The sequence below is a fragment of the Mytilus edulis genome, chromosome 11 (genome assembly GCF_963676685.1).
Source record: "Mytilus edulis chromosome 11, xbMytEdul2.2, whole genome shotgun sequence".
Lineage (NCBI taxonomy): Eukaryota > Metazoa > Mollusca > Bivalvia > Mytilida > Mytilidae > Mytilus > Mytilus edulis.
Window position 1 is genome coordinate 20,463,636 of NC_092354.1, and position 22,412 is coordinate 20,486,047.

At 32.0% G+C, this 22,412-nt stretch overlaps 1 protein-coding gene across 1 annotated transcript; it reads right to left on the minus strand.

Annotated features, from left to right (window-relative positions):
• Positions 1–1,323: 1,323 nt before the first annotated feature.
• On the minus strand, positions 1,324–22,331 carry LOC139494666 (uncharacterized). The gene is made up of 9 exons (XM_071282829.1): positions 22,210–22,331; positions 13,933–14,138; positions 12,170–12,332; positions 9,776–9,867; positions 8,854–9,067; positions 7,917–8,072; positions 7,374–7,472; positions 2,892–5,603; positions 1,324–2,797 (listed from the first exon to the last, which is right to left on the minus strand). Exons 1-8 carry the CDS (start codon positions 22,247–22,249, stop codon positions 5,449–5,451), a joined length of 1,125 nt encoding a protein of 374 aa, XP_071138930.1. The 5' UTR covers positions 22,250–22,331; the 3' UTR covers positions 1,324–2,797; positions 2,892–5,448.
• Positions 22,332–22,412: the final 81 nt, after the last annotated feature.

Sequence of the window (22,412 nt, forward strand, 5' to 3'; positions counted from 1 at the left end):
AAATGAGACAAATTCGGACCTTTTTGGTGTTGTATGATAAAGTTGATATTTTATGCCATATTGTGCCATCCGTGAACCTTGTCCTTTGGTCTTTTCAATACGAGTACTGATGCTTAAGAAATGTATCGGCTTTGTCCTTCAAGTGGTAAAATTCAATTATTGGAGTTATTTATCGATTGATTTGTTAAAGCAATAAAAAAATTAACAACAATGTAATGTTCCCAAAACAAATATCTATCTTTTATCTGACACGTTCAAATAATGACGTGTTTTACATATAAAAAAGAAGATGTGGTATGATTGCCAATGAGACAACTGTCCACAAGATACCAAAATGACACAGACATTAACAACTATAGGTCACTGCACGGCCTTCAACAATGAGCAAAGTACATACCGCATAGTCAGCTATAAAAGGCCCCGATATGACAATGTAAAACAATTCAAACGAGAAAACTAACGACCTTATCTATATAAAAAAATGAACGAAAAACAAATATGTAACACATAAACAAACGACAACCACTGAATTACAGGCTCCTGACTTGGGACAGGCAAATACATAAATAATGCATTAGACTCCAATCTTAAATTATAAGTATTTTTAGTTAACCTGCAGAAGGAGGTTCTCTTCAGCTCCTCCAGCGACAGAAATTGGAAATAGCCAACGAGAAAGATAGCTGTTTAAATTTATAATATTGATAATAAATTATTTTTATTCATATGTGTATCAATTGAATTTCGATATCTTATTTCATTTTACTACCATTCAAGAGATGCATGTTACTGGGCCTGATACTTACCACTATTATACAGTTATATCAAAAGAACATGCCTTGAAAAAAATGAAAACCACTTTTTAAAAAAAATCCTTCATCCAAAAGCGCTTTTTGTCAGGAAAGCTCAAAGTCAAATATTTGAAATGCAAGGTGTATGCACAGAAACTGTTAAAGAGCTATATGACAAAAAAATACCTTTAAAATACCCAAATCAATCTAAAGTCAACTTGGCCTGATGGAGCTAATAACTAAGCAGCATTATAATTTTAATATTTATCAATTGACAATTTTAGAAAGGTTTGTTATAAATCATGTCAGTATTGAAGTTCTGACTACTAAACTGAGATACCCTCAGAAACTGATAGTAAACGTCTGGTAGAAAATAACAAAAGCTGGACAGTAAAACGTACCATATCAACACAACAAACAAAATATAGTCAAGACAGACAGACAGACAGACAGACAGACAGACAGACAGACAGACAGTGTGATTCCTATATACCCCATATTCCTGGGCTGGATCATAATAAAGGAAATACAATACTACAGGTTCAATAGTTTATTGGATGAAACTTGTACATAATTATCATGAGAAGATGAACCAGTGAAGAAAACAAAATATAAACAGAATGATCATATTTAAAACAATTTAAACAAAAAACAATAACTAGTTACTTATCACTCTTGAATAACATGTTGTTAGTATCATAAAATTAAAAACTAAAGCAAGAAAAAATATGAACAACTTTATGACATCATTATGTTCAAACAAAATTGTTTTTTACATAACTGGAAACATGATTCTAGACTAAATTCTCTTCAATTTGTACTTGTGATAATAACTGGTGCTTTGACTGTTCTGAAGTATGGTGCAGAAAACAAAAAGTTTTCGACATCCATTAATATGTTTTTGTTTTTTTAAACCAAGATCACTGTGGCCTAGTTTCATACAGGTAAATACAGTAAAGAAGATTGTTATCTAGGATGCTTAATTTTGCCTTATTTAGTTATATACTAGTAGAATGGAAATCAGCAACAAAACAATGCAAATATTTTATGCAAATCAAAATACACCTATAAACATGATAAATAAAGAAATTATTACAAACTGCAAATATCACATCTTCCAAACCAATCCTGCTTTCTTTTTCAATAGCCATAGTACCAAGAAAGGGAATGTAGAATTACAAATGCCTACATTACCCCTATAAAAAAGGAAGATGTGGTATGAGTGTCAATGAGACAACTCCATCAAATCATGATTTGTAAAAAGTACACCATTAAAGGTCAAAGTATGGCCTTCAACACAAAGCCTTGCCTCACACTTAACCAAAGCTATAAAGGGCTCCATAAATACTATTGTTAATTCATTCAAACAAGAAAACAATGTATGTTTTTTCTAGAATAGCTATAAAATGTTACCATGTATGTTTAGTGGTATGAATGTATACATATAGAAATAAGAAATGGATTTCTATTGTGAACATGATTGTACTTAAAAAAACAACCTCGTATAATATTACAGTGAAACCTGGCAAAACCGAATCCTGTATAAACCGAAAACCTGTATAAACCAAACATTTTCTAAAGCACTGGACAAATATATATAATTATATCATAATTATATCAAATTGTATGTGTTGTGAATTTGATATAACCGGACATCGGCCAAAATGGAACAAAATCTTAGGTCGAAAAGAGGTTCGGTTTTAACAGGTTTCACTGTATACAAACGATTTCAAAAGCGAACACAAAACACACAAATTAGGGTATACCAGTAAACACAGACATGTATGATGTACTCAACAATAAGTCAATAACAAATATTTTTATAAAGAAAATAAGAATTTAAAAAAAAGGGAGTTGAACATTTACATCTTTGTTCAAGTATATATGAGATATTTGTTAAAATATACTTGATACATTGCCAGTTATCAAAATCTAATTTAAAGGAAAAAATACTATACTTGATAACAAATGGGCAGCTTTAGATAGAAATAGACCTTTTGTAAATTTACCTAAAAATCAAAAATATCTAATTCAAAGGAAAAAATACTATACTTGATAAAAAATGGGCAGCTTTAGATAGAAATAGACCTTTTGTAAATTTACCTAAAAATGTACATGTCTGAGTCTAATTCTAAGTTTAAAGTTGTGTTGATGTTAATTTGCATAAGGTCAATTTTTATCAGACACAACTTATATCAAAATGGACGATTGTAAAAAGGATTAAATATGATACCAAATATCTTACAAATTTAGTAAGCATGAAATCACCAATCAAGCTGTTTTTTTTGTTATGATAGAAGCTTTGTGAGATAAAACTACATTTTGACAAAATCACAACAAAACAATTAACACAAAATAAGAGATTCAGATTTAAACAAACAACTTCTTATAAAATATTTACAAACAACCAATCAAAGAAAACACACATGAAACACCACTGAAAAAAGCAGTACAATTATAACTCATCATTTGTAGCAAGTCTAAAATTTAGTTTTGCCAGTCTAAATTTTTGTCTACAAAACACATCAGTGACATTCTGATAAAAAAATTAACAAAACTAATCAAAGGTTAAAATCTCATAAATTTGTTCAAAATCCAAGACAATAATTTGTTACATCGTTTATATATATAACAATATTGTAATAACAAATAAACCCGACTTCTCCTTACTATTTAAATGATCAGATCATAATTGTCAAAAAAAAATATTTATAACTAAAAAAATATTATGCATACGTTTATGATATTAACACCTGTTTTCTAATCTCAAAGACACAATTATTATTTTTTTAGTATATGGCTAAACAAGAATGTGTCCTCAGTACACGAATGCCCCACTCACACTATCATTTTCTATGTTCAGTGGACCATGAAATTGGGGTAAAAACTCTAATTTGGCATTAAAATTAGAAAGATCATATCATAGGGAACATGTGTACTAAGTTTTAAGTTGATTTGACTTCAACTTCATCAAAAACTACCTTGACCAAAAACTTTAACCTGAAGCGGGACAGACGGACGGACGAACAAACAAACGAACGAACAAAAGTACGGACGGACAAACGAACAGACGAAAGGACGCACAGACCAGAACACATAATGCCCTTCTACTATCGTAGGTTGGGCATAAAAAACATGACAGCAAACTTGACAAAACAATTTGTTTCTATACTAATTAAATCAAAAAGTTATAAATTTAACCTTAATTCAAGGAGTCACTAAATCATGTAAATTTAACCTTAAATCAATAAGTTACTAAATTTTAACACTAAATTAAGGAGTTACTAAATTTTAACATTAAATTAAGTAGTTCCTAAATTTTAACATTAAATTAATTTGAAAGTGTTACTAAATTTTAACAAATACATTTAAATACATTATTGCACATAGAAAAAAAAATTTATAACCTGACTTCTATATAAACATCATTTCAAACAACATAGAGGATAACACTAAATACCAAAAATATAAGACAGTCCAATAGATCACAGCAACAACCAACACCAAACTTCAGTAGCATATATATCCATTTTCTAAATAAACTGAGTATAAAAAGTTTATATTAATTTTTTGATTCTTTACATATGATAAATTACTGATTTCAAAAAATAAAGCATAAGGTGCAAACCAGAAAGATACAAGAGGGAGATTCAAGTCATAATTCGTAAAAAAAAACTGACAATACCATGGATATATAGATACCTACACTGCAACAAGTGTATTACGATATTGCTCCACTCGAGACAGTTAAATTGTATTATTTAAAGCGCGAGGCTTGCCAAGCTTTTTAAATAATTATAATTTAACTGTCGAGAGTGGAGAAATATCGTAATACATGAGTTAAAGTGTCGGAATCTGTTTCACTGATGACTTTTATCATTTTTTTTTCAAAGATTTTTAGAAACTTGTGTTCTTTATATGCGACGTCATCAGGCAAGGTCGTCTTTTTTCATGACGACACAATAGGAAAATTCAGGTGAAAGCAATACATTGTGATGTCATAATCAAATTTCGACTTATCAAAATGTTTTGGTGTATGCTTTTGAAAATATTACCCTAACTGAGATTCTAAACCGAGGAATTGAGGAAGAGAAAGACATCTTGATTCCTATAATATAAATCAAACTCCAAAAAAAGATTTAGACAGGGTTGGTAATTCTAACTACATAACACTATCAGCTCAACATTTTCCACCTTAAAATAATAAATACTGACAAATGATAATCTTTTAAGTCTGACTAATTTGCAAATATAAGAATTACTATAGCACATAGCCTATTAGTGTCATTGGCTCAAAAATTTCTATAGATATCACATTGGCAAAAAGTTAAAGTCCAAAATAAAAATAAATTTTCAAAATATCATACATACAAGATCAATTAAAGAAAAAAATACTATAGAAAACAGATTCAAAAAGCATCTCACAAAAATTCTTTAGAGGCTGTAAAATGTAAAAATGAAAAACTGCCTTTTGAATTCCAATTACACATCAGTTTTATTAATGAGGGTAACTACCTCTGAGTTTTCAAAAGGAAGCTTGTATTATTTGATACTAAGGAGACATCTATATCACATGAGATGAGACCTTATCCTGTCTTTTGTTAACCAAGCCTCTTTTTCATCTCCTAGCCACTTTTTCATCTCCCAGCGTCCTTTTAATTTAAATAACATTATCAGTGTCTTCATCTGTGTCCAATAAGAGTCGTCCAATATACTGTCTATTGTTGTGATGACGTTTGCAGGCCACAACCACGACAACTCCAATAATGGCTATAAATATAATACCTCCAACTACTCCACCAATTAGAACTGATTCTAAAAATAGAATTTATAGTCACATTATTCACAATTCAAAAGAGAAAATAAACAGTAAAATTCATATTTCATTTCATTTATCTAAAAGATTGTGAATAGTGCAGGTATTGAAATTTCTAAATTTAAAAAAAAATTTCTCTAATAGCAGTTAAGGAGGAAAAATAAGTAAAACAGCAAGCTGCTGCTCACTGACTATACCCCCGCAGATATATTTCTGTAAATAGGAAGTTGTTGAGTGATGATTGATGAATCTGAAAACACATCACATGGTATAACTGACTTATATAAACATTGACACCAAATTTCAAAAACCCTTATATTGTAGTTCCTGAGAAAAATGTGAGGATAATTTTCAACATGGCTGTCATGTGTAAAATGGTATTGGTGTTCAGTAAACAGGAAGTTGGTCAGCGATGAACCTGAAAAGGCATCACACATTATAACTAACTTATATAAACCCTGAAACCAAATTTCAGAAATACGTAGTTTCTGAGAAAAATGTGACGGATGGATGGACTGACAGAGGTTAAACAGTATACCCCCATTTTTTGTTAAAGCACCGGTATAATATAGCTATACAAAAAGCAATCTCAGCTCCAGTGACTTGATCATAAAAACCTTCTTTTTTATTGAAAGGGAAAACTCCATTTGTAAAGTAGGTTGTTGGATTAAGGGGGTCTCATTGGGGGGTTCTGATCCCGGATCCCGCTAACTGTTTTGTCAGATTGCCGTATCCCGCTTACACTATGTATGTAATCAATTCTCATTTTTTTGTCATTCCCGGGTCCCGTAAGGCTTCGTTTCTCGTTTTCACACCACAATAATTTGACTTTCACGTGTCACACTTACAAAAAATTGGCTAAGACCCCAATGAGACCCACGATTATCATGCTGTTTGATCATTTTCTGCAAACCTGTGGTTGCATTAATTTCTTTAATTCAGAATGCTGTCCAATCTTAAAAGCTGGAAGTCTTAATACAGATTTGATTAACTTACAGAAATTTGCATGTTTTTATCTGATAAGTACAACCCTTTTTAACTTATTTTTATAGATGAATCATATGTTGTACTGTTAAACCACTGTCCCAAACTACAGAGAGGGTTGGGCACCCGTTATCATGTTTTACCCTACCTTATTTTGTATGTGCCTGTCCCAACTTAGGAGCCTGTAATTCAGTGGTTGTCTTTTGTTGCTGTATATCATATTTATTCTTCATTCATCATTTTGTACTACATCTGGTGTTGAAGGCATAAAACTTTGCTCAGTGCTCGGAGCACAAAAATCATGCTCGAAACATGAAATCCAGCAATTTGATTGGTTGATTTTCGAGTCTGAGTACAAAAATCATGCTCGAAAGTTTTATGACCGTGAAGCCAGGCCTGTGGTTTTGTTAGTTTGATATATTTTACATTTGTCATTTTGGGTCCTTTTATAGCAGACTAATTAGAAGTATGGGTTTTACACATTGTTGAAGATTGTAGGTGACCTTTAGTTGTTAACATCAATTCGCCTTTTCAGAAGCTAGAGGACGATGGGTAATTTCATTGTTCATACCCGAAAATGAAAATAACGTCACGACATTGGTTGAATTTCCATTGTTTTGGACGTTTTCAACCAATGACGACGTTTCTGTGTACATTTTTGAAAATATTACCCAGAATGCATTAGATTCTGAAACGGCCAATTGGTCTCTTGTGGAGAGTTGTCTCATTGGCAATCATACCATATCTTCTTATTTTCATATTTGAAATTATGTCTTGAAACTTACTGCTGACAGATGTGGACTTGTTCCCTGTCTGTGGCTGAGTATGAGGGATAACAGCAGGTAAAGCAGTGGTAATGGGACCAAAAATCCAATGAGGGGTAACTGTAAAAAAAATTATATCAACCATTAAAAAATAAATACTATCTTACTATAACTGACATAAATACAATTTTGATGTTTTCCCCTAAAAAGATAGAATGTGCTAAGGGCCTGAATTAAATTTTAAAAATCAAGTTTGACATTGGCAGTTTCAAACAAATTTTGAATAAAGTTCTGCAACTTTTTCCCATTTTTTATTTCAATTTTTAATTCAAATATTTTTGTATATCGAAACCTTTACTAAAACTAATTTGGTATTTTTCATAAAATTTGAAAAACACTGATTTTAATCATTGATAAGCTTCATATTTCTTAAACAATAGAATGTTATTAAAACATTCAGCTGATTCTTAAACCGTTCTCCCTGTAGTAATAGTGTTATGTACAGACTTAACATAATTGTAAATTTGGATTTTAAAGTTCAATAGACAAGATTACTTTTCTTACTTTGATTTCCTGAGCAGGTACCAGTATTGGGGCTCAGAATGTGGTCATCAACACATAAACAAATCCCATGGGTCTCATTTTTCTGTTTACACTTTTCATTCGGACCACTAGTACAGCTGTCAAAGGCAGTTAAATCACATGGTTTGTTGTAAGACACTTTAAAAGAAGAAAAATATAGTTAATCAAATAAGAAATAATTAAAGGGGCATAAGTTTCAAGATTATTTTTTTTCAATCATTAATGAAAGTAATAATGTGAATTATTAATTAATTTTTAACAGCACGTTTAATTCAATTTAGTCAAAACAAGCTAAGAAACATTGCTGATAAATTATTAACCCCTTAGCTAGAGGTTAGTAATGCCTGTATTAGGCCTGATCAACCAATAAAAGGGAAAGATTTTCAACATTTATAATGAAGCAACAATGAACCATCAGACCTTGTTGACTAATTGAATCCATATTGCTGGAGCCATATTGTAATCCCTATGTCTTGCAGGAAAGACAAAAATCCCAATACTTTTTAAATGAACAGTACATTACAACACTTTTTGTAGCAAACAGTTTAACATCTAAGGCTTAAACAATTACTGAGGATCCATTAATAAAATTTGTAGAATACCATTTTTTTCTAGGATTTCGTGGGGATAACCATGATAACCTGAACCATGATTTAAAGCGTTCAAAGATGAAAATAATTCCATGAAATGTGAATACAAATTTCAACAATACCATTATATCAAAGCATCCACAACAAATACAGTCTTTCATCAATCTTACAATAAAATAAATCTACAGTCTATTGAAGCAAATTTTGGCAACCAAGGAAAACTAGCATCCACAATAAATACAATCTTTCCTAAATCTATGAAAAAAACGGAATGCACAGACCATGTAAGTAACTTTTTGCAACCATGGAAAAAGTAAATATATACTTACGAGATTTAATCGGAAATGGCACAGCTGTTGTACTAGGAATCATCACAGGGTTGTGCACACAAGTTGCAGCAGTAAGAGGGAGTGAGGTTGTTTTTACACCCCTGGGACATGGGGTAGCTGGAATTTCTGTAGTGGGAACAATATCTTGTTGGTACTGTGACGGCCAAGATTCAGCACCAAAAAAACTTGATGTCAGTCGAACTTTTAATCTTATCTGCAATGTACATGATGTAGAAAAATATCATTTTGATTTAATATAAGTTCAAATCAAACAAAATTTTTCTCATTGATAGTATCTTTCTTAATTTATCCTTATATAAATTTATAAAATGTTATGAAACTAAAGTTTCAATTTGCACAGGCAAAGTTGACAGTAGGTGAATTTGGCTTCAATTTGTAGGTCTTTTTTGGTCAAATAGCTCTTTTAAACTGAGTTTCTTAACTAATACCTCTTTAGTTTCAAAAGATTTGGTGAAGAATGTTCCTGATAAAGGTAAATATAGAAAAATTGCTTCAGGCTTATGATTAAAAAATTGTTGTTTTTCTTTTTTTAGTCAAAATGGCAAAACATCTACAACAAGACTGTGTCCCCAGTAGACAGATGCCTCATCCGCACTTTCATTTTTTATATTCAGTGGACCGTGAAAATGGGGGGGATCTCTAATTTGGCATTAAAATTAGAAAGATCATATCTTAAGGAACATGTATACTAAGTTTCAAGTTGATTGCACTTCAACTTCATCAAAAACTAGCTAGTCCAAAAACTTAAACCTGCAGCGGTACAGATGGACGAACGGCAGACGGACGCACAGATCAGAAAACATAATGCCCATAAATGGGGCATAAAAATGATTATGAAGAGTACACATCAGAATTCCTCACCAAATATCAAATATCAAATTACATTCTTCATTAATCTTACCCCAAACAGTACATGATGTGGGACTGGTTTGGTCAGGTGAAAGAATAGAAATGGTTGTGCAGTCCCTATACCAGCTAAGTCCATCTTCAAACCTGAAATATGTAAATAAAATATAGATAAGATGGGGCAATATGCATGTCCAATATAACTACACAGAGATTTTTTGTTTACACACAACTTTTAATTTTCTCAATTGGAGGCGCATTTTGACTCAGATGGGTTAAGTGTCTTTATAAAATGTTCTGCTGAAAGATTTAGAATGATATATTTTGATTTTAAGTTTGAGTTATCTCCCTTAGCTGCCATTTGGTAAATGGTTGATTTTCCTATTTTTGACTATCCAAATTGATACATGCACATAATTCTGATAAAAGATCCCTACCAGATCATTGCGATGAATATAAAAAAGCTAAAAGAGGTTAAAATAGTTTTAAAGAAACTTTTACTAAACATGCTAAAGGCAAGCATAACAAATTACATTTGCTGATTTATGCAGAAATTTGGTGACAAAAGGGAAGTAACTCGTCAATTGATGTCTATCTATAAAAATAGTAACCAGGTGCTCCGCAGGGCGCAGCTTTATACGACCCCAGTGGTTGAACCCTGAACAGTTGGGACAAATTTGGTCACAATATTCAAGCTTGATTCTGTCTGAATTTGGATTGTGATCAAATTTTTGACATAATATAGGTTTTTGTCACAAAATTAATGTGGTCAAAGATCTAACAAATCTATTGCACAATACTGTGCAATTAAAGATTTTTTTCTTGAAACTTTTCACAATTCGAAATTTGAAACATTTTGAAAAAAAGGAAGCCCTTCAAAAAATGGTAAACAAAAAATCCCCCCCCCCAACTTTTTGAAACCCCATGGAGCAATAACCCTTAAACTCAATCCCATACTTTCCATTGCAGGATTGAACCTTGTAGTACAATTTCAGAGAGATCCATACACTTAAACATAAGTTATTGTCATGATTGTTTGGGAACTAGAAACATGCTGCTTTTTGGCCCTTTTTGGGCCCCTTATTCCAACATATTTTTGGCAATTAATCCAAAACTTAATCCCAGGCTCCTCTTTGTTATATGGTACATTGTGGTACAATTTCAGAAAGATCCATTCAATTACAAATAAGTTATTGTCTTGAAACTAGAAAAATGCTTGTTTTAACCCCTTTTTGGCCCTTAATTCCTAAACTTTGGCCCTATTACCCCTAAAATTTATCCAAACCTTCTACTTGTGGGTTTAAACATTGCAGTATGATTTCAGAGCAATTGAAATACTTCTACACAAGTTATTATCCTGAAACTAGAAAAATGCTTGTTTTGGGCCCTTTTTTGGCCCTTAATTCCTAATCGGTTGGGCCCATCATCCCCAAAATCAATCCTAACCTTCCTTTTGTGGTATTGAACCTTCTGAAAAAATTTCATGAAGATCTTTTCACTTAAGGTGGTATGGGAGTCTAAAATAAAAATGATAGAATTTGTTCATACTTTACCAAAACGTAGTATCTATTGATATATGTTGAAATATATAATAAAAATGATAGGTCACCGCGCATTTTCTCAAGCTACAGGACACGACAAAATGACACATTTTGTAAGGATTATACAGGAAAAAACACCATTTTGTGCTTAGAAACTAAACAAAATGATAGAATTGTTTAATACTAAAGGAAAAGATAGCTTTCAGACAATGCTTTGAGAATTTCAAAAGAAAAGATAGGGTCACCGTGAGTTTTTTCCGGCTAAAATACAAAATAGGAAAATTCCATGTAGAATCCTTCAGAAAATGCACTATTTTAGAGTTACCTCCCCTTAAAATGGCAATTTAAAAAAAAAAATAAAAAACAACAAAAATAATCAAAATTTGCAAAAATATCAATATTTATCATTTGTTTATAAGTTATATTCTTACAAATTGGTTCTTTTAAATGAAAATTCATATTAAATATCTGCATTCCTGCATCAAATTTTGCTAACTTGATAGAAAATCTGGACCTTTGGTTCACTGTTTTTTACAATCCAAGATGGAGGAAGACACCCATACCACCTTAAACTAAAGTTATTATCCGGAAACCAATGTGTCTTTGGAAGACAAGGACGCAGACGCCGACATCATACCATTATACAATCCCAAATTTTTTTTTGGGTCGTATAAAAACAAGATCATTGATGATTGATTGGTGTTTAATGCCACTTTCAACACAATTGAACTATTTTATGATGGTCAGTTTTTATTGGTGGAGGAGACCCACCAACCTCCAGTAGAAAAGTGACAATTCTAGTTAAAAATGATTGTAGTAAAGTGCAAATGTCCTGTAAGTGATTTGAACTTTCCGATTCACCGAACCCCTCTGGATTTGCCACTGACTTGAGTCCTGATATTACTTACTTGTAATCTCTTTCTTATCATTGTGATATATTCGGTCTGTAAATGAAACCGAGGAATTGTTTGGGTCAGCATAATATATGTCCATAGATATGTTTGGGTGGTCACAATGATTCATTCTCAGTCCAAAACAAAACGATACATTGATCAGATCTGTATCTAGCACCTATAAATAGAAGAAAAAATATATATTCAGAATCCTCTAGTTTTATCCATTAACGTTATTAAAATTAAAATATATAGATATAAGAAAATGTGGTGTGAGTGCCAATAAGACAACTCTCCATCCAAATAACAATTTATAAAAGTAAACCATTATAGGTCAATGTACGGCCTTCAACACAGGCCTTGGCTCACTCCCTACAACAAGCTATAAAGGGCCCCAAAATTACTAGACATAATAAGTGTAAAACCATCCAAACAGGAAAAACAACGGTCTAATCTATATAAAAAACAAGAAACGAGAAACATGTTTAAATTACATAAACAAATGACAACTACTGTACATCAGATTCCTGACTTAGGACAGGTGCAAACATTTGCAGCAGGATTAAACATTTTAATGGTACCAAACCTTCTCCCTTTTTCTGAAACAATAGCATAACATCATCACAACATAGAAAAACATACCCAGCACCTAAAAAATTAATAACGTATCAATCTATTTAAAGAAGGGAAGAATATACCAAGGCAACACTAATAACTTTCTGAGAAATGTAAAACTAATTGGGAATGTGTTCATGGGACACAGATGATGACCCCAATAGCATATCATACTTTGTCATACAAAGTTATAAAAGACATCATAAACTGAAGAACAGGAAAAGATTTGTACTAGATCTGAGTTTTGTGGTAAATGTAATACTGTAAATTCAGAAATTATTACGTGCATTTATTATTGCAATTTTGCCATTTTAGACTTAAATGCAATTTTAATTTTTACGATTTTAAGAAAAATCCTGTTTAATTCATATAAAATATTTCAAAGTGCGAGTTTGAATTATTGCGTTTACAATTCTGTCGCATTTTTCGCAATAATAAAAACCTCGCAATAATTTCTGAATTTACTATTGTTCATTTGGTTGAGGAAAACTAAAGAAAAGGTAAAGAAACGAAAAATTCAGCAAGTTTTGCCATCTGTAAAGGGACATTACTCTAGAACAGATAAATAAAAAGTGACACCTCCAAAATTTAAATGTGATAATAACTTCTGTGTATAAGTTTCATAACTTTTGGTTGAGACAAACTTGAGTTAAAGGGCAGAAACAAAAAATTCAGCAGTTTTTCTGTTTGTAAAGGGGCATTACTTTAGAACATTAAAGTGGTGCCACCAAATTTCAAACTTGATCTGTATCTTATGGTAATAAGGAAGGACACCTATGGGTGTGGGAGTTTCTCGCTACATTGAAGACCCATTGGTGGCCTTCGGCTGTTGTCTGCTCTATGGTCGGGTTGTTGTCGCTTTTACACATTTCCCATTTCCTTTCTCAATTTTATGTATTACTTTCACAACATTTGATTGAGGCAAACTTTTTAGTTAGAGAATGAAAACCAAGTTTTGGATGTTCAGACGGACATATGGACAAGGATAAAACTTAATGCCCCCCCTTCTCTATCATGTCTATGGCAACATCAATTTTATGATGACGACCCCAGTATATTTTTGTAAACTAATATCAAGCCAAACAGGTGGTAAATATTTCCATAGCCAAGCTCAAATTTTAGATACCATGTAAAGGCTACTGGGTCCCTGCAGCTATACAAACCTTGTAATAAATAGAACCAGTGCAGTCTGCTCCATTACATTTTTGTGGATCATATGTACAGTTATAATTAAGGTAACTGTATGTTTTGTAAACATCATTCATCTGACTTGTAAAGTTACTCCAGAATGAGCAGGCATCTTTTTGGCTGACAGGTCGTTCAGTTGTTGTACGTGCTTGTTGTGATGGGTAGACAAAATATAAACTCACTGAAATAGATAAGACCATGATAAGAGTTAATTTCTACATCAAATATTTACCATACATGCAATAGGTTTATTGTTGTCCATTGGTTTGATCTGTTTTATCATTTGATTAGGGACTTTCCATTTGAATTTACCTCTGAGTTCAGTATTTTTGTGATTCTGCTTTTTTCATAGTGGTTTAAGCAAAATTGGTTTTCCTGTCATTCTAGATTTAAAAAAATCAATTTCAAATGAAAAGGTGGTTCTGAAATCCAAATAAAGTTTGTGATTGTTCTGTGCTATTTTTCAGTCTTTCATGCATTAAGTATATATGTACATATTACAAATGTATATTACAATGTACCTAAATATTTGATATAGAACCGTTATATATCAAATATTTAGGCACATTGTCATATAATATATTCTATTTTGGGCTAACGAGACCACTGGAACCATATAAATATTGTGTAAATCAACCTTACCGTAAATTGGGAAATTTTGGTATCTGGATATTTTGGCAGTTTTCTCTCAAAAGACATGTGTTTTATTTTGGTGTGTGTGTAATTTTGGTGCTTCATCAAATTGGTATGTTTAACTTTGGAACAACAGTAGTGAGCAAGCTCATTTATATTTGTCTTTATTTGCCAAAATATCATTGAACTTCTCAAACTAGAAACACGACAAAGTTAACTTAAAGAAGGAATCGGGTAGAGATGCAATTTTGCAAATAATTCCGTATATTGTGGTTCAAAGCTGAATGAAAATATGAAATAAAATCTCGAACATTAACATCACTTTTTAAATAGATATCAAATAAATTTTAAACACTTCCATTGCAGTACATGTTAATCTATTGAGGATCAAGGACTGAATTTTGATCCTTATGCCTCTGGCAGTACATGTTTGAGGGGGGATAGGAGGGGGATAGGAGGGGTCTTGATCCTGAAATCCCGGACTTAAAAAAACGAAATCCTGAGGTCCCAAATTTAAATAAAGCAAATCCTGACATCCCAAAATCCGAAAAAAAGGATTCCCGAATCCCAAAATCCCGGGCTTAAAAACACCCGATCCCGGAGTCCCGTTAAAGGTCTTATCCCCCCTCATGTTTATTAATTGAAGATAAAGGATTACAAGGAGTTTTGATATTCTAATTACTATAATAACGGCATCTAATCATCAGTAGCCTGCAGGCATATTTATGACATGTGTAAATAAAAAAAATCATATTGAGTTTTCTTAACAATTTCAGAAAATTGACAATGAAGTAAAAATATATATTGTTGTTGTCAGATTATAACAGGTATTTATTTGTAGATTTGCCTATGTATAGAGTTGTAGGAAATATACAAAGATATAATAACATAAAATATATTCCCCAACAATTAACAGTACAACAATGTACCATATTCATGATATTGTCATACAGGTATGTGATTTTCACGTTTCAATTTTAAGTGTTTGCTTTAAATTCGTGTGCTTAATTTTGGCACTGTCATTCATGTCATTCATTGTCATAAGCATGATTATTGGCACCAAATAAACCAAAATAAAACTACAACCAAAATAACCCAATTTTCATTATCTAATTTTAACCTGTGGTCTAAAACTTACAATGTATAACTGACCTATATATATGTGTAAATAGTCAAAAACAAAGTTGTCTAGCTATACATGCTATACAGAACCATATAAAATATATCAGAATACATTTCTACTACAACCATGACAACCATCAAATTGTGTAGTCATGATGGTCCTAAATATCCAATGAATAACATTAACAACAAGGCTATGCGCTATGGGCTTTGCTCATGGAGTCATTGCATTGTTAAATGCCATACGGTCACCTTAAGTTATTAAATTCTGTGTTAATTTGGTCTCTTGTGGATAGTTGTCTTATTGGCAATCATACCACATCTTCTTTTTTTATATATTTTTTTTGAGAACTCTGTAATCATGGTAATACTTCTACTAGTGGGTGTTAAACACGTGCACTCAAAGGGTCCACTTCAATACTTCATTGTTTAAGGGTGATGCTGCCACCAGGGTTCTGTTACCATGGTTACACAACTCTTTTCATTTAATGGAAATCAATGGATCTTGACATGGATAGAAAACGAGTAGTCCAAATAATTAAGGAGGGTGTACCAGAAAAAACTAGAGGCTCTCCAGAGCCTGTGTCGCTCACCTGTTATTGTATTTACTAATGTCGGCCATCTTGGTTGGTAGGCAGGGTCATTAGACACTTTTTTAAAATAGATACCCTAGTAATGATTGTGGCCAAGTTTGGTTAAATTTGGCCCATATTTTTAGAAAAGAAGATTTTTGTACAAGTTACAAAAATGATGAAAAGTTGTTCAATCATGTCAATATTGACTATAAACATGATAAAGGACAATAACTGCTTAAGGGGTTCTCTGGCAATTTTGGTCATCTTTGACTTATTTGTAGATCTTACTTTGCTGAACATTATTGCTGTTTACAGTTTATCTCTATCTATAATAGTATTCAAGATAATAACCAAAAACTGCAAAATTTCCTTAAAATTACCAATTTTAGGGCAGCAACCCAACAATGGGTTGTAGGATTAATCTGAAACTTTGTGAGGGGATAGATCTTATTCTGATGCACATTTAAATCTTAAAAGATTTGCCCTAAATGTCTTAGTTTCAAAGATATAAAGCAATAACTGCATTTTACCACTATGTTCTAATTTTAGCCATGTCGGCCATTTTGTTTGGTGGGTGGGTTATCAGACACATTTTTTAAACTATATACCACAATTATGATTGTGGCCAAGTTAATTTAAATTTGTACATGTTGTATAAGTTACAAAAAATGACGAAACAGTTGTTAAAATTTACTATAAAGGGAAATAACTCCTTAAGGGGTTGACTGATAATTTTGGTCATGTTGACATTATTGCTGTTTACAGTTTAAAAATATCTCTATCTATAATAGTATTCAAGATAATAACCAAAAACTGCAAAATTTCCTTAAAATTATCAATTCAGGGGCAGCAACCCAACAACAGGTTGTCCGATTCATCTGAAAATTTCAGGGCAGATAGATAAACAATTTTACCCCCATTACAGATAACAGATTTGCTCTAATTAAATGCTTTGGTTTTAAAGATACAAGCCAAAATATACATTTTACCCCTGTGTTCTATTTTTAGCCATGGTGGCCATCTTGGTTTGATGGCTAGGTCATCAGACACATTTTTAAACAAGATACCCCAAGGATGATTGTGGCCAAGTTTGGTTAAATTTGGCCCAGTAGTTTTAGAGGAGAAGATTTTTGTAAAAGTTTACGGACGACGGACGCCAAGTGATGAGAAAAACTCACTTGACCTTTCAGGTCAGGTGAGCTGAAAAAGTAAGATCACAAAAATACTGAACTTAGAGGAAAATCAATTCGGAAAGTCCATAATACATTGTACATGTAATAACATGGCAAAATCAAATAACAAAACGCATCAAAAACGAATGGACAAGAACTGTTATATTCCTGACTTGGTAAAGGCATTTTCAAATGTAGAAAATGGTGGATTAAACCTGGTTTTATAGCGCTAACCCTCTCATTTTGATGACAGTCTCATCAAATTCCGTTATATATTTACATTGATGTGTAAACTAAACAGACACAATAAATAAAATAGTCAAAATATGGGTACATCAGTCATCATACATTTCTACTACAACCATGACAGCCATCAAATTTTGTAGTCATGATGGTCAAAAATATCCAATTAATAACATTAACAACAAGACTATGTGGTATGGGCTTTGCTCATGGAGTCATTGTTAAATGCCATACAGTCACCTTAAGGTGGTATGGAAGTCTTAAATAAAAATGGTAGAACTTGTTCATACTTTGCCAAAACGTAGTATCTATTGATATATGTTGAAAAATATAATAAAAATGATAGGTCACCGTGCATTTTCTCAAGCTACAGGATGTGACAAAATGACACATTTTGTATGGATTATACAGGGGAAAACACCATTGTTTTGTGATTAGAAACTAAACAAAATGATAGAATTGTTAAATACTTAAAAGGAAAAGATACATGTAGCTTTCAGACAATGCTTTGAGAATATCAAAAGAAAAGATAGGGTCACCAGTGAGGGGACTTACTTAAATAAGTGATTTTCTAAATCACTGATTTAAGTAACATTATTTCCATAAAGGTTGGAAGTTAGAGTTGTCTTTCTTTAATAATCACCTATTTAAGTAGTACAAATTAATCACTAGAAGAAGTGATTTAATTTTACTGAAGCTTTAAATATAGAATACTAATGATCCAGGGACTAATTATGTTTCTAAACTTATCAGAACCAACATCTGTGTTGTCTAGGATGACCAGGTCATTTCAGGTGATGACCTTGTACTGAATCTAGGATAATGACATAACCAGATGCTCCGCAGGGCGTAGCTTTATACGACCGCAGAGGTTGAACCCTGAACGGTTGGGGCAAGTATGGACACAACATTCAAGCTGGATTCAGCTCTAAATTTGGAATGTGATTAAATAGTTGACACAGCATAGGTTTCTGACACAGAATGAATGTGTTCTCATGAACTTAAAATTTTTTGTTTTCTCTTAGAGCAATTCACTATGCTGTTGAATATTAATCCTCTCAAAAAAATGTTTGAAGAAATTTTCTTTTTTATTTATGAAATTTCAAATGAGAAAAATTGAACCCAATTTTTTTAATCACATCCCCCTTTCCCTTATTCCAAAACTAATCTCAATTAAAATTTCTAATGGAGTTTGCAACAATGACTACTCATTTAAATACATCATAAAATATTAAGATGTAAAAAAACTGCTTGTTATCACTGAATGGTAAAGATTATTTTAATTTATCAGTTGGTAGTAAAAAGTGAATATACATTGTATATTGTATATAACAAAGATTTAAGTTGATTCCGGACAAAGAAAGATAACTCCAATTAAAAAAAAATCTTGCTATTGCACAATATTTTGCAATTAGATATTTCTTGCTTACTATTCTGGACAATGAAAAATAACTCTAATTTAAAAAAAAATTGCTATTTCACAATATTGTGCAATTAGATATTTCTTGCCATTGCGCAATACTGTGCAATTGAAAAGACTTGCTATTGCACAATACTTAATATAATAATTTTAGATCCTGATTTGGACCAACTTGAAAACTGGGCCCATTAATAAAAAAACTAAGTACATTTTTGGATTCAGCATATCAAAGAACCCCAAGATTTCAATTTTTGTTAAAATCAGACTAAGTTTAATTTTGGACCCTTTGGACTTTAGTGTAGACCAATTTGAAAACAGGACCAAAAATGAAGAATCTACATACACAGTTAGATTTGGTATATCAAAGAACCCCATTTATTCAATTTTTGATGAAATCAAACAAAGTTTAATTTTGGACCCCGATTTGGACCAACTTGAAAACTGGGCCAATAATCAAGAATCTAAGTACATTTTTAGATTCAGCATATCAAAGAACCTAACTGATTCATTTTTTGTCAAAATCAAACTTTAATTTTGGACCCTTTGGACCTTAATGTAGACCAATTTGAAAACGGGACCAAAAGTTAAGAATCTACTTACACAGTCATGACAGTTAGATTCGGCATATCAAAGAACCCCAATTATTCAATTTTGATGAAATCAAACAAAGTTTAATTTTGGACCCTTTGGGCCCCTTATTCTGTTGGGACCAAAACTCCCAAAATCAATACCAACCTTCCTTTTATGGTCATAAACCTTGTGTTTAAATTTCATAGATTTCTATTTACTTATACTAACGTTATGGTGCGAAAACCAAGAAAAATGCTTATTTGGGTCCCTTTTTGGCCCCTAATTCCTAAACTGTTGGGACCTAAACTCCCAAAATCAATTCCAACCTTCCTTTTGTAGTCATTAACATTGTGTTTAAATTTCATTGATTTCTATTTACTTAAACTAAAGTTATTGTGCGAAAACCAAGAATAATGCTTATTTGGGCCCTTTTTTGGCCCCTAATTCCTAAAATGTTGGGACCAAAACTCCCAAAATCAATATCAACCTTCCTTTTGTGGTCATAAACCTTGTGTTAAAATTTCATAGATTTCTATTCACTTTTACTAAAGTTAGAGTGCGAAAACTAAAAGTATTCGGACGACGACGACGACACCAACGTCAGGGCTCACGCTACCAGGCGACTTAGGCGAAGAAGTCGCCCTCCCGACTGTCACTTCGCTTTCCCCGACCCCCAAAAGCGAAAACAAGTCGCCCTGTTCTTGACGAAAGTCGCTTTCAGTCGCTTCCGTCATCGGACATTTTCAATTTTTACCAAGTTGAACGTGATAGCAATATACGACGAAAAATTTTTCAAATTTTGCGGTCGTATAAAAATCACTTGTTTAAGTATCAGACCTCAATTTCCTTCCCAAAAATCACTTCTTTAAGTATTTATTTTTTTAATAATCCCTACTAATTTCAACACCCCCGAACAGTGAGATTTTTATCGCGAACAGTAGAATTTTATTACATAATCTGAAAGATGAAACCTTGAACTTCACAGGAAAAATACTCCCACTGCTGGGAAAAATCTTTGAAGAAAGTATCAGTTCATTATGTAAAGCCATTATTATAGCATTTTTTCAACTAAAATAGAATTTTCAGCTAAATGATAGCATCAAAGGCAGAAACCTTTCTACTTAAAAAAAGCAAACAGTTTTTTTTTTTTAAATTTTACTAATTAAAAGATATTATTTAAACCTATGTGTTTAAAATTTGGAAAAAAATACAAAATTCCAATTTGTGACAAAACCACGATTTTGCTACTCAAATAAGTGATTTAAAAATCACCTATTTTAGTAAGTCCCCTGACTGGTCACCATAAGTTTTTCCCGGCTAAAATACAAAATAGGAAAATTTCAGGTAGAATCCTTCAGAAAATGCACTGTTTTAGAGTTACCTCCCCTTGAAATGCCAATTTAAAAAAAATTAAAAACAACCAAAACTAATCAACATTTGCAAAAATATTAATATTTGTAAGTTATATTCTTATAAACTGGTTCTTTTAAATGAAAATCACATTAAATATCTGCATTCCTGCATCCCATTTTGCTAACTTGATAGAAAATATGGACCTTTGGTTCTCTGTTTTTTACAATCCAAGATGGAGGAAGACACCCATACCAATCAATGGATCTTGACATGGATAGAAAACAAGTAGCCCAAATAATTAAGGAGGGTGTATTAGAAAAAATAGCCTTGCAAGACGTCATACATTTGTAATTATTTGGACTAGGAAAGAAGTTCCTATGACTATGAGTATGAGCAGATGAGATCTTGGACAGGGGTTAAGAAATCCACTAGCACGACGCCCGGGGCTACAACATTTAGACCTTGGGCAACTTAAACTTGTTATCCAATATGCCCGACGGACTAGTAACAAATAATTCTTGGTGTTTCCAAAATAGAAAGTGGATAATCCCCTCATCACTTTTCTATCTAAGCCAATCAGATTAGACTATGTCATCCGGGATTCCTAGAATTTGAACTGATTTTGTACAAGTTTTAAAATAGAACAAATAACTTTGGGTAGATCCCGTACTTTCAATACCTATGTGTCAGTACAGAAGTGGTATTGTACATTGCTTATGCAACCTGATTGTACCTTCTTCTGATTAATTTATTGTTATATAAATGTGAATCCCTTTTGACAGCAGAAACCTGACTTTTGTCAGATATAAATTTGAAACGTGTGCACATGTTATGGACGCCATATCATTTTGTTTTTGTTTACATACTGTGAAGACTGAAGCCTTCAGAACCATGACCTAAACATTAACAGTCTTCAGAAAACTTAAACTTGTTGAATAATAGTTCATCAATCATGATTATCTTCATTGATAATCAAATGAATTCGATTTTTAAGAAAATAAAATTAATAACAAATACAGTTTCAGTTTTATAGTGAGCTATTACAAAATGTCTTAACCCCTGTTGGAATGATCAACCATTTTTGAATGTCTTCAATACTCGTATTTTCAATTTGCTTTTATGTTTTGTAAGTAAAAAGTAAAAAGCCTGAAAGTTGATGCATACATAGAGCAAATGTTCTAAACATGACACTGCTTCTAATCATAGTGTTTCTTGTAATCTTTCGTATAACTGTTTTTATCTTGTCACTGCTAAAAATAAAATACTTCCTGTTTTGGTACTCCGCATTTAATATGAAATTATTTTGAAAAATTAAGAATTTAAATAAAAATCAACATTACAAATTTTTACACTTCATAATTTGCGTT